Consider the following 12,121-nt stretch of genomic DNA (forward strand, 5'->3'; position numbering starts at 1 on the left):
TTTGTTAGTTCCTCAACCTCTCTGTAACTCATTTACCTTCTTTGAACAATTAGGGAAAAAGGTATTTATGTTGGTGAATATTCATTGGGACAATTATATAATGAGTCAGAATTAGTAGAATGCAAGTTATCTGCTGCTGTGTCAAATGGTGCAACTACACTGTTTACATGCTTGGGACCAGTTTTAAGGTGAGCACTATTCCGTGAAGAGGAAGCTATCTACAGGTCTCAGGACAGAGTTTCCTATGCTAACACAGTTTCTCTAGTTGTCACAGACAATGGTAAAAGGAAAAGGGAAAGTGAAGCCAGATTTGAACACATCCTCTTTCTTTCCACTGCAATGGAGTCTGGAAATTGTAGTGTACTCTATGGAAACACAGAAAGAAGATTCCATGATTAGAACAGGGTAGAAGAACTCTGATCCTCAAAGACTGGGTGTAGTCCAAAAACAACTGGGGTGAGTTTTCAAAATGAAGTCCTGTGAGATCGACTTTTTAGTAACTTTCCTATGAACTTTCCAGTGTGTTTTCTATCTAATGGTGCATTGTATGTACAACCTCTTCAAATCATCAAGAGCTTTTTAAAGATAGTCTGTCTTATTCAGTGTTTAGGACATCCTCCACCTTGTTATTTTATTCTTTCCCTTAGGTTAAATGAAAGAAGCCTCTAAAACCTTTTAACAAATATCCATTGCTTAGTGGTGACATTCTGGAATGGGTATTAATAATGTTTATATAAAATTGTTCTTTATCTGATGGTAGAAATCTCTTAAAGGCAGAGAATGTCAGTTTTAAAATGGACTAATGTTTTTAATACCCTGTCATGAGGATATAGTTTCTGTTTCCATAATTAGGCACACACCTAAAGGGGCAAGAGAAGTTTAGGATGTAACAGCTCTTTTTCATAGCCTAAAAATAGTAGCTTTTAAAAATTATTCCATGTCCTGTGTCGGAGACAGCATGTCACTGTTGCCACATTCTCTCCTCTGTCAGTATTGTTTCCCAAGGTTTAGAGGGTTGTGAAGCACATGGAAAATAAAGCACAATACACTTTATATTTTTATTAGAGCCTTGAAGTTTTATTTTAAAACTTAAAATTTCATGTTGATTAACACCTACATTTAAACAGATAGGTTTATCAATTCAATGCCTTGTCACAACTCTTATAAGCTCTGTTAGAAAAATAAACATCTCACAACAATCTACAGTGTCAGCTTTTAATAAATACATAAAAGAGAAATTAGTAGTCAACCAGTCATTGAAGAGATTCATAGTATAGTACATGAAATTGTTATATTTATCAATCTTCTGTATCAATTAAGGCAATTTCACCTTTCATATAATTCAAAGCCAGAAACAATACAAAATGTGTTCATGAAGAATTTGGTTTTTTTTTATCTTTGAGTTATTTTATATTCAAATATTTTGATTTAAAAATACAGTCTATGTTAAATATCTTTTTACAAAGGCAGCATTTGTTAAGTGAAACAAAGTAAGATTACATTATTGATAATTTAAAAATGTCTAATCATTTTTGCAGAGATTTAAAAACCTTAATAAAGTAGCTAGTACATGTAAAATAGGTTTAAAGGTATGTTAAATATACACAAAATGAATTTCTATATTAATGTGCAAATTTATACTTTCTTATAATTTAGAACGAAAATAATTTTATTCAATATTTCAAAAAAGTCTATGTACCATAGTTGTCATTGTGCAGACTTGCTATAAAATCACATTTGTCGGTGTAAAGTCAGTTAAAGTTCTTTACACAAATCATATGATCCCATCCTTGATGATGCAGTGTTCTTCTCTTTTATGGCGTTGTGTTTGACAATTGTACTAAAATTGGTTGTGAAGAACAGACACCTGGTTGAAAGTGTTAGCATAGAAGGATACATTTTATGCAGGAGGGTACTTCAGGTAGACACAGAGTAGTGTTGTTACTCTCACATATTTGATTGAAAGCTGCCCAGAAAGTGGAACAATTGTTTCTCATAAGTACTATATTTTAACTATAGAGTTTTGTAACAGTCATTACATGGGCTGAAAAGGCAAGCTATTCGAGGCAAAGAAAACAGAGAATGAACAGAAGGGATAAGGAAAAATAAGAAAGTTAGGGGACCTAAGAGGAAATCTTTTCCACAAGACCACTGGTTGCATCATTTATTCTCTTGCAGCTGACATCAAGCATACAATTGCCATTAAATCTAACTATGATATTTTCATATAATCTTTTTTCCAGTTAACTTATTTAAAAGTGAGATGATTATTTCAAACAATTTCTTCAAAAAAGTGGAAAGACTGAAGATCCTTACAGGAAGCTTGAAAAGCCTCTGTATTTTTATAGTTAACTTAGGTTTGCCTAGATCACTGCTATTATCATAACACATAAATGTGAGCCTAAAAGAGCTTTTGTAACTTGGAGATGCAAGGATATGAGCTGACAGTCAGTTAGGTCAGTGTTGAGTGGTATGTGGTTCAGTTGTATTGGACACTGGCTTTACATGTTATCACAAATGAATTCATAAACATGTATAAGGAAAGGAAAAACTGTGTATCCATGAATATTAAATTAAATTGAAGTAGTGTAGTGTTTATTCCTACACAACTTCAAACACTGCATTGCAGATGATAATTTCAAAAGACATCACAATTTTGGAGATTATAAATTGAAAAAGTGTGTGTCCTAGAATCAGCAACACATACAGTAGATATGTTTAATCAGTTATCATAACTAATTTGCCATGCAGGAATTATGGATTGTGAAAAATGAAGGATTTGAAGGAATATTAATTAGTTCTATATTTCTTTGAAGATTTTTCATCACATGAAATGAAATGATGTGTTTAAGGACATAAGGATAACTGTAAACTAGGTATTAAGAGTAAACAAAGAGAATTCAATATTCATATGGTTGAACTTCCTAGTGAGTTGCTACCTTTATAAAAACATAAATTACTAGTTGTGAAAATTTTAAATTCTTTGTTTTCATTGGGGCTGTCTTTGTTCAAATGAGTGTTTAAATTCATAAATCTTTTGAAATGGAAAACTTAGTCATATTATTAGACAGCTATTGTTTATAATTGAACATAACAGTTTGAAGCTTATGGCCAAATTCTAGAGAAGTGTGAATGGGACAAACAGGAACCAGGAAAGTAAGGAAAATCCATTGGGTATAATTTATTCTACCAAGTACCAGAAGAAATATTCTATGGAGAAAAATATTCATAATCTAGCAATATTAAATGATTTCAGTGTCTCAGGGATGTCTGTTGATATATACAAGAACATATTCAATAGAGAGTAAGTAAATATTAAAATACTTGAAATTTATTCTTTGGTAAAGTTTTGCATTTAATGTATAAAGAATTTTAATTTTATAAGTTTTGAAAGGTTTGCCTATAGAGACATGTATTCTTAGTTCTCTTTATAAACTAAAATAAATTGAACATTGGGGATATAACTTGATTTTCAGTGAATTTTTAAGTTTTTTAGAGCATTCTATGGCTTAATAAATAATAGTAGAAAATGTTTAAAAATTGTATCAAATGTCTATAAATAAATGTATACTGCAGTGTAAAAATATTTCAGAAGATACAACTTGTATATGGAGTGGATGTATGGAATATTTCTGAATAATTACACACCAAGACACAAAATGCTGCCATGCCAAAAAAAAAATCATTCAAGTTACTAATTTTTCTAACAATTTAAAGTCAATTAATTGCATCATTGTCAACAACTCTCAAAAGACTCTTGCAGTTATTTAGCATTAGAAAATAGTCTCTAAGTACATAAATTATTTAATCTAAGATTACTATTTCCCCTTCCCTGTTAATTAATTCTATTTAATAAAATATTAATTCTCCTTTAACAAACTATTAAACAGAAGAACATCAATTATTCAAGTAAAATATGAGCCCTACAATCTTTAAGAATTAGCTCTTAAGTTAACACAAAAGAAGAGAAAGAGAAACCACAAGACATCCCATGTGTTAAGTACATATTATCATCTGGCACTGAATTCCCGGCAAGGAAGTTTGTGTTTCCTGTGGTAACAACCTTGCTCCATCTTAAAATTAGTGCAAACTAGTGAAGGGCTAAAAGAGTACAAATCCTTGCTTTTCATGGATTCCCGTTATGTATATACTCCTTTGCCCATTCATCCTGGATAATCTATCGTTCACTTTTAAACACCGCTCACTTTTAAGTTGTCAGCATTTAATTAGTGGATATCTTCCATTTTGGGGGGGGGGAACTGCAAAGCATCCAGTAATTTATATATTTATAAACGGATACTGTATGTCATGAGCAGCATAGTATGCTTTTCACACCAGCTTTCAGTGACCAGTTTCCTGACACAGAGTCACAGTATGCAGTGTTTTGACGATGCCCATCTCCCCTGGAGAAAGAAGAGACAGTTCAAGTTAGCAGCATCACCACTACACTTCTAAAGGACTTGTCATGTCTGCTGAAGGCTTTCCAGGCCCTAGAGTGCAATATCTAATTGAAGTTAGTCTTCATCAAAATGAAAATATCTAAAACTTTCAAGTGCTGGGAAGCAGCGAATCTGGGAGAGACATTTCTTTAGATTCTTCTGTTGTCACAGGTAAAACACGTATTACAAATAAAATAGTTAGAAGTTAGAATTTAAGTGCCAAGCCTCTACAAGAAGGGTTAAACTGAGCCATGAACAGGTCCAGGAGGTTTGTTCTTACAGCCATTGTGTGTAGGGAAGGGCACTAAAGCCTCATCAGAAGGTGGCTAATGAGAAAAACAAGAAGCTGCTTCTACACAAATCCATTTCTACTTTGCTTAGAAATAGTGTCACGGAAACATACTCAGGACACCAATAAATCAAATTTTAACCTTTACCACGGGTGTTTTGCAGATTCGAGAGGTAGTGTGCTATTGTGCAATGCTGGCGTGCAATTGCAAGGCAGATCTCTAACACTGCCCCTTCATTGCTTTGTGTTTTTGTGAAATCATTTAAATTTTCCGGGCCTCAGTTTCTTGACTCACAAAAGGGGGCGGGATTAGCTTATTTCCAAGATATCACCCACCCTTCTCCAATTTCATGCTGTTGTGGGTCTCATGAGGAGGGTTGGGATGACTCAGAGAATGCCCTTAGATGGCACAGGAGGGCAGAAACAGTACAGCTTTCCATTTGAAAATGTTGATATGCAACTGGAGTGAAAACCAGAAAAGAGGGCCGTCCACTTGAGGCAGTTCCTTAGACTCCTTGTGGATTTCAGGTACTGTGAGATCAGTGAGACAGTGAAACAGCACATCCAGTTTGACAGGTAAGAAAATACGAAATTCTGGGTCTTCTGACAAAGAAGCTGTGGACTTAGAAGACACTTTACAGTGATCCTTATTAACATTCAGCTTTAAAAACCAGTTCTAATAAAGTGACATTGTCATATAGATTTCTATGGCAGTAGTAACTTAGCACTTATGTAATCCAGTCATCTATGACATTATAGACTTATTCCAGAAGGAAAAAAAAAACAGAATATAAATGTAAAAAAGAGAAAATGTTTAGAGTCGACATCTATTTTGCAAAAGAGAAGAAAACAGAAATGCACATGCTCCAAACCACAGTTTTAAAAGCAACACCCCTTAAGGTTAAGGTTTTATCTGTTCACCTCCAGCTGAAGTGGAACACTTACCATTATTCAGCTGGTGGTGCACATCTACGCAACGCCAAGTGGTGTGAGTGACTGCTTTCAGTGACTCCTGGATCTTTTCCATCAGCAGGTTATGTACAAGAATCACTGCACCGTGGTAGACACATCATTCCAACCTGTTTCCCAGCACTGACTCTGGGAAGTGCAGGGATGGCGGGAACCTGTAAAGTGTAATCAGTGCTTTTCAGATGACCTACATTCTACGCTGATCTAAATAAGTTATATATTACAGTAAAGTGCTACAACACTAGTATCCAACAGTAGTAAAACACATCGATCTCTGAAAAGTTCAGCAGCTGGGGGAGCCACATGGTTGTGAAGACACTTGCCAGTCTTCATAGCACACTCTTCAATAATTTGTCTCCTCCTGTGACATTTTATATTGTACTTTTTCGGAGCAGTTGTGCGAAAAATCATCCAGTTTCCAGCAGCATTGTTTTGATTGTTACTGCTTTTTAAATCTTTTTTTTTAGAAGCTGCACATGAAAGCCTCATGAGCATCAAGTTTGCTGATATCCATTTTTATTTCCTCGGGCTTTTCTCGTCGGTAGGTTACAGCTCTTGTGCAAACACTTTGCAGAATCAGTTTATCCTTGGTGGAGAAGAAATATTAGTGTTAGTGAAGAATCTGAGTGTTAGAAGAGGAAGCAACACTCTGACAGCTATTCTCTGAATTCACCAACCTTTGTGGAAGCAGACAGCCTGTAATCTGAGGAAGACTTTATCCTGTTACTACTCCATTGCAGAACCACCTGTCTGATGATGAGGACCTTAAGCAACCCAATCAAGAATGTGACTATGAATATGATGAAAAATATTCGCAGGTAGCTTGGGCCAGGTAAACATTCTGCAAGAAAGACAACAAATTGATAGGTTAAAAAAAAGTTTAAAAAGTAAACCAAAATTTCCTGTCAAATAAATGTTTACATTCCTATAACAGAAATAATGTTATTTACAAATCTGTATTTTCAAATCAGGAGGCTGGCATTAGTGCCTACTCAAAAAAGTAAACCCCTCTTGGAGAATATCTACAGTTAAAGATCACACACACACACACACACACACACACACACACACACACACGTATACATATTTGTAGTTTGCTATGCACAAATCTCTTACCTGCATGTAAGAGACTTTGTCTCTTTACAATAGTCACAGAAGGAACTGTAGTGGTGTGTAATGCTCCACACTATGTGGAAAACATAATTAAAAAAATATTGAGCAGCCCTAAGCATTTAGCATGTGTTTCTCTTTTTATGCTTTCTCCAACTTTGTTGTTCAGCATGATGGAAAGTAAAGTAAACATCTGCAGAAGCTAGACTCAGGACGTCTCTAATAGGCAAGTAAATATTTCCTCTAAATCCTGGTATAAGATTTCAGTGCTATTACACATCATGACTGCGAGAAGTGGGAGTGTCAAATCTCAGATAAAACCCAAATATCATGTCTCACTCTTTACTAGTTAACTAATCTAGTCTGTTTGCTTGCACAAATTCATTAAGTGTTCCTCCAAGAACAAATAATCACTAGCTAAAGAAAGAAAAGCTGTACTAGGAGAGGGAGCATGCTCAACCTTTGTTTTAGCAAGGTCTGGCAAACTGTCCTTGGAAAAGTTGCAGGCTCTATGCTTACCCGAAGTATACTCTCATCTCTGAGGAACATAGTTTCGCAATAATGGGTATTCCACAGAGCTCACAAACTGCCCCAGATTCATAAAATCACTTCCTGGACTGAAGCATATGTTTCTCCACCCATTCGGCAGGCTTCAGGGATGGAGTCTGAATGTAGCAGTTGCCTCTGAAAAAGCCTCTAGGGAGAGGATGTACCAAGGCCATAAGCAGAGCAGCTAGCATGCAAGTAGTGTTGATTCTGGCCCGAATGTCCAGTGATTACTCAGTATGCCTCTTGAACAAGGCAAAGATTCAGTAATGGGGAAAAGAGGTCTTTTCTAACTAGGTGGACTTAATAGAGACCATTGCTTACAATTAGTGACAAAAAACCTTGAGGAGGTCAAAGACACACCCACTCCTATGTATTGGAATGGAAACAACAGAAGCCAGTGCAGCATAATGTTTCCTTGTTAACAATGTCATGGGGACAGAATACAAAATGAGTGTACAAAGGTGGTGCTATTTGATCTTCTATAGCTCCCTTCAGGTTAGTGACCCTCATGGCTTATCTCCTGACAGATTGATGTCCCTTAGTTGACCTAGTCTACTCTATAGGCTGAACCCATCCTCAGAGGGACACATGGCTTGATCCCTCCCACTCCTGGCTTTTTGCCTGGTGGGAGCTTAGCCACGAAACTGAGAGGAGATCCTGTAAGTGTGATTGAGTGTGATTAAGTGTAATTGAGGTGCCTAACAAATGCCCTTTTCCTTTCCTTGCAAAATAGTTGTAAAGTGGAGGGAAGCCCTCAGAGGACTCTCTGAGAGTTCAAATCTGCATGCATTTTCCCCATGTTGTTATGGATGGTCCAACATTGCCCCTGGTCATGCTTTTCATAGCCGAGGTCAGGCTGGGCCTTTTTCTAAAGAGATTTAAGGAAATACTGTGTGCAATAACCCTTAAGTCAGAGTAGTGTTTACTTAACATAATTAATGACATGTAGGGCCCTTCTTTATTAGAAGGCACTAGGCTTTCTGGTGAGATTGCTGCAGCCTCAGCTGGCAGCACATGGGACTCTTTTCAAATTTACTGTGGGCTAAGATCAGCATGACAGGAATGAAATATGAGAAACTCAGATGTGTAGGGTATTGCTACTCTGCTGTTCCTCTGAAGAACTGGCTTTTCATTTCTTGAAGTAGTAGATACAAAAGGTTGGTTTCTAAAGACCTGACTGCAAGTATAACTTCTATCTACACCTTGGACCTGTGCAAAAGGGACTTTGGTGATTTTTTTTGGGGGGGGGGAGTACCCAAATAAACTTTTTTCAAAGCAATTTTTTGGTTTTTCTGTTTTTTAATTGTTTTCTCATTGTTACTTTTTTATTTTTATATTATTATTACAAATTTTCACTTCCTCCCATTTTCCTCCTTCTTCCTCCCATTCCCCCTCCCCCTCCCTCTCCAGCCCAAAGAGCAGTCAGGGTTCCCTGCCCTGTAGGAAGTCCAAGGTCCTCCCCGAAGGTCCTCCCCGCTCCATCCAGGTCTAGGAAGGTGAGCATCCAAACAGAATAAATTCCCACAAAGCCAGTACATGCAGTAGGATCAAAACCCAGTGCCATTGTCCTTGGCTTCTCAGTCAGCCCTCCTTGTCAGCCACGTTCAGAGAGTTCGGTTTGATCACATGCTCCATCAATCCCAGTCCAGCTGGCCTGGTGAGCTCCCATGAGATCAGCCCCACCATCTCAGTGGGTGGGCACTCAAAGCAGTTTATGAACATAACTCTTTCCCATTTATACTTCACCTTTGACTGGACTCTTATTTTATTTTTATTATGTATATAACATTCTACCTCCATGTATGCTTGCATGCCAGAAGAAGGCATCAGATCTCACTATCAATGACTGTGAACCACTATGTGGTTGCTGGGAATTGAACTCAAGACCTCTGAAAGAACAGTCAATGCTCTTAACCTCTGAGCCATCTCTCAGTCCCTGACTTGAGATATTTCTTTTATGTTCATTGGCTTTTTGTCATTTAATTTTTAAATGCTGTTCTGACCCTGTGTTTTATAGATGAGGTGTTGTCTCAGGAAGCTTTACAAATGGGCTGATGTTTTTCACTTACTATGCTTTAGGCTAAGGTCTTGAGCCTAAAACTAACACATTCTATTTTGTCAGATTTAGATCATTCACCTTGAAGTTTTATCTTTTTTCCTTTCATTTTTCTTTTTCTTTTCTTTTTAGGGTAACAGGCAGGTATCATGTGGCCCTGGCTGGCCTTGATTTCCCTATGTATCTGAGGCTGACCTTGAACTTACGATCCTCTTGACCCCACATTCCAAGTTCTGTTATGTGCCATGATGCCCAGTTTTATGTGGTACTGGGCCTTGAACATGGGGTTTTACCCATGTCAGGCAAGTGCTCTCCCAACAGACTACATGTCCAGCCTCATAACCTTTGGAAGTTAGGTATGTTACAACAGCAGATTATCACTTCAAATACGGTTTGACTTGAAACAGGAGAATAAAGTGTTGATAGATATGAGGAGGGTCAGCAGGGTCAGCAGCAAATGTAGGTTATAAGGAAAAATCATGGCTCCAGATCTCCTAGAGAAATTATTCTCCACGGGGCACCTATGCTTTGGCTTCTGGATGTTTGTCTGGATAATTCGCCTGCTCCTTGGTGGAGGCAGGCGGCACAGGAAGAGAGCTGTGAGGATGAGAGGTGACTCCGGCCACTCTGCTATTCCATCTATGGGAGATTAAAAAAATGGAGCACCATCAAGGAAATAGTGTGTATACAAAGAAGTACACTTTTTAAAGCGTATCTGAGGCAGAGTGGTAAAAGTTGCTTTCAAAGTGTTTATAAGGGAATAGTAAGAAGTCATCGCTCCTTCCTTGAGGAAGGAAGCAGTGCTCGGCAGACCCTTCAGCCCCAGGAACCTCCCCACACTCACCTGAAGCTTGGTCCACGCGATGCTGTTCCAGGACAGCACAGGAGGTTTTACATTGATCAAGTAGAGCCTGAGACAGATTGTGAGAGTGGAGACACTGCATACAGCTCCTGTGCAGGAAGGTCAAAGGGTTACTACTACAAAAAGGCAACACACTTATACTTCCTGTGAAAAATACAACAACAAAACAGCAACTAATGGACACATTTGGATTAGGTCCAATTGGAACTAATCCCAGGAGCAAGGCCTGGTGGTCCAGGAATCCCAGCTACATGAAAGGCTGAGGCAGGAAGATTCAAAGGGCTGCTTGAGCTGTAGAGTGAAACCAGCCAGGGTGAAACACTGTCTCAAAAATTAAAAAAGAAAAAAGACAGGATATGTTGCTTAGTAGAGTACTTGCCCAACATATGTGAGACCTACATTAAAGACCCAGTAGCAAATGAATAAACTCCATTATAGTAAAACATTACATTTCTGAATGATTTAAATAAATTACTATGCTTATTTCTAAGATTCTTATTTGCATTACTGATGTGGGAAAGTACATGTTTTAAAAACTGGAACAAGCAAACCATAGACACAGTGACATTTACACAGGGGCTTTTTTTTCTTTTAGTAGGTCTCAGATTGTCATTGGAAAATATGTTCATAGCACCAAACGGTCATGTAACACAGGGCTTTCCACTTGTGCATCCTGAGTGCTTCGTAGCAACTTCAATTCTTCCACAAATGTATTGTTATTAGTCTTATATCTTGTAAGTGGAGACTGATGGTTCGTTTCCAGGGTACCCAGACCCTACATCCCACATCAATTTTTAACCAAAGACACAGAGTTTTAACAGCTTATTGTACGCCACACAGCCAAATTGCCATTAGTAGGCTAGCTGGCAGTCTCTATTTTCAGAAAACTATCTTAAAAAACCAAACAAAGTAGTTTATGCAGATTTGTTCTAATTTTTCCAAAGAAACTTACTAGCCAAAGATAGGAACTTCAGTATCCTAATTCTTAGAATGTCCCACACAGTTTGTTAAATCATCATTATCATTATTTTAGAATAACTAAGGATCCAGCAACTAAGATTTAAAAAGGCAGAACAGAGAATGAAAACAGCTTTCAGCAAGGGCTGTTTTGCTCCTGCTGGAGACAGAACATACCAGTTTTCATTGCAGGAGAGATGGCAGGTTGGGCAGTGCTCGCAGAGGCGGCCAATGCTCCTGGGGTCAGTGCACTCACACCTGCCACACACACAGGTGCCTCTTCCGCTGCAAACTTGGCCCTTGGAATTGACACAGTGTTGTGCTAAGGCTGATGGACACTGGCACCGATCTCCTTCCCAGCCACTGAAGCACTGGCATCTGCCACCTTCGCACTCCCCATGCCCTACAACAGAGACACAGCAGGATCAGGGCCAGCAGGCCCACTAACTTTGTAAGCTGCCTTCATTTCCCTGGGAACATTTAATATTCCTATGAATGGGAACAGCACCAGTTTCAATTTGTTTTGACAAAGCAGTGCCAATATTTAGGAGTGTTTGTTTTCGAAGCTGTTCTATTGGAGATAATTTTCTTCTACCAACATATTATGCTAACATACATGAAGAAAGCACCTACTTGGTGGCTGCCTAACTTATTAAATGCCATTATGCTTTCAAATTTTAAATTAAAAGCACATAAATATAATGAAGCCATAAAAGCTGACTTAAAATCAGCAAGAAAGTATTTGGTCGGTGGATTCCAGGTTACCCTCGTCACAGATACTAGGCCCCAGGAAAGCTTTGCAGAGTGACAGGGCAGCCATGCTACTGCTTCTGTGGATTCAGGTGTGGTTTGAGACAGTGGGGGCTGATCTATTGGGAGCTCACCAAGGC

At 38.0% G+C, this 12,121-nt stretch overlaps 1 protein-coding gene across 1 annotated transcript in view; it reads right to left on the reverse strand.

The window, feature by feature from the left end:
- Positions 1-1,062: 1,062 nt before the first annotated feature.
- The window catches only part of Itgb8 (integrin subunit beta 8), a 62,808-nt gene continuing 51,749 nt past the window's right edge, over positions 1,063-12,121 (reverse strand). The window contains exons 10-13 of the mRNA XM_050120828.1: positions 11,409-11,634; positions 10,257-10,363; positions 6,375-6,538; positions 1,063-6,283 (exon numbers count right to left, since the gene is read on the reverse strand). Coding sequence (XP_049976785.1) covers positions 6,161-6,283; positions 6,375-6,538; positions 10,257-10,363; positions 11,409-11,634 — 620 coding nt within the window. The 3' untranslated portion in view covers positions 1,063-6,160. The remainder of the gene's footprint in view (positions 6,284-6,374; positions 6,539-10,256; positions 10,364-11,408; positions 11,635-12,121) is intronic.

The sequence above is a fragment of the Alexandromys fortis genome, unplaced genomic scaffold (assembly GCF_014885135.2).
Source record: "Alexandromys fortis isolate MF-2015 unplaced genomic scaffold, M_Fortis_MF-2015_v1.1 scaffold_182, whole genome shotgun sequence".
NCBI classification, from domain to species: domain Eukaryota; kingdom Metazoa; phylum Chordata; class Mammalia; order Rodentia; family Cricetidae; genus Alexandromys; species Alexandromys fortis.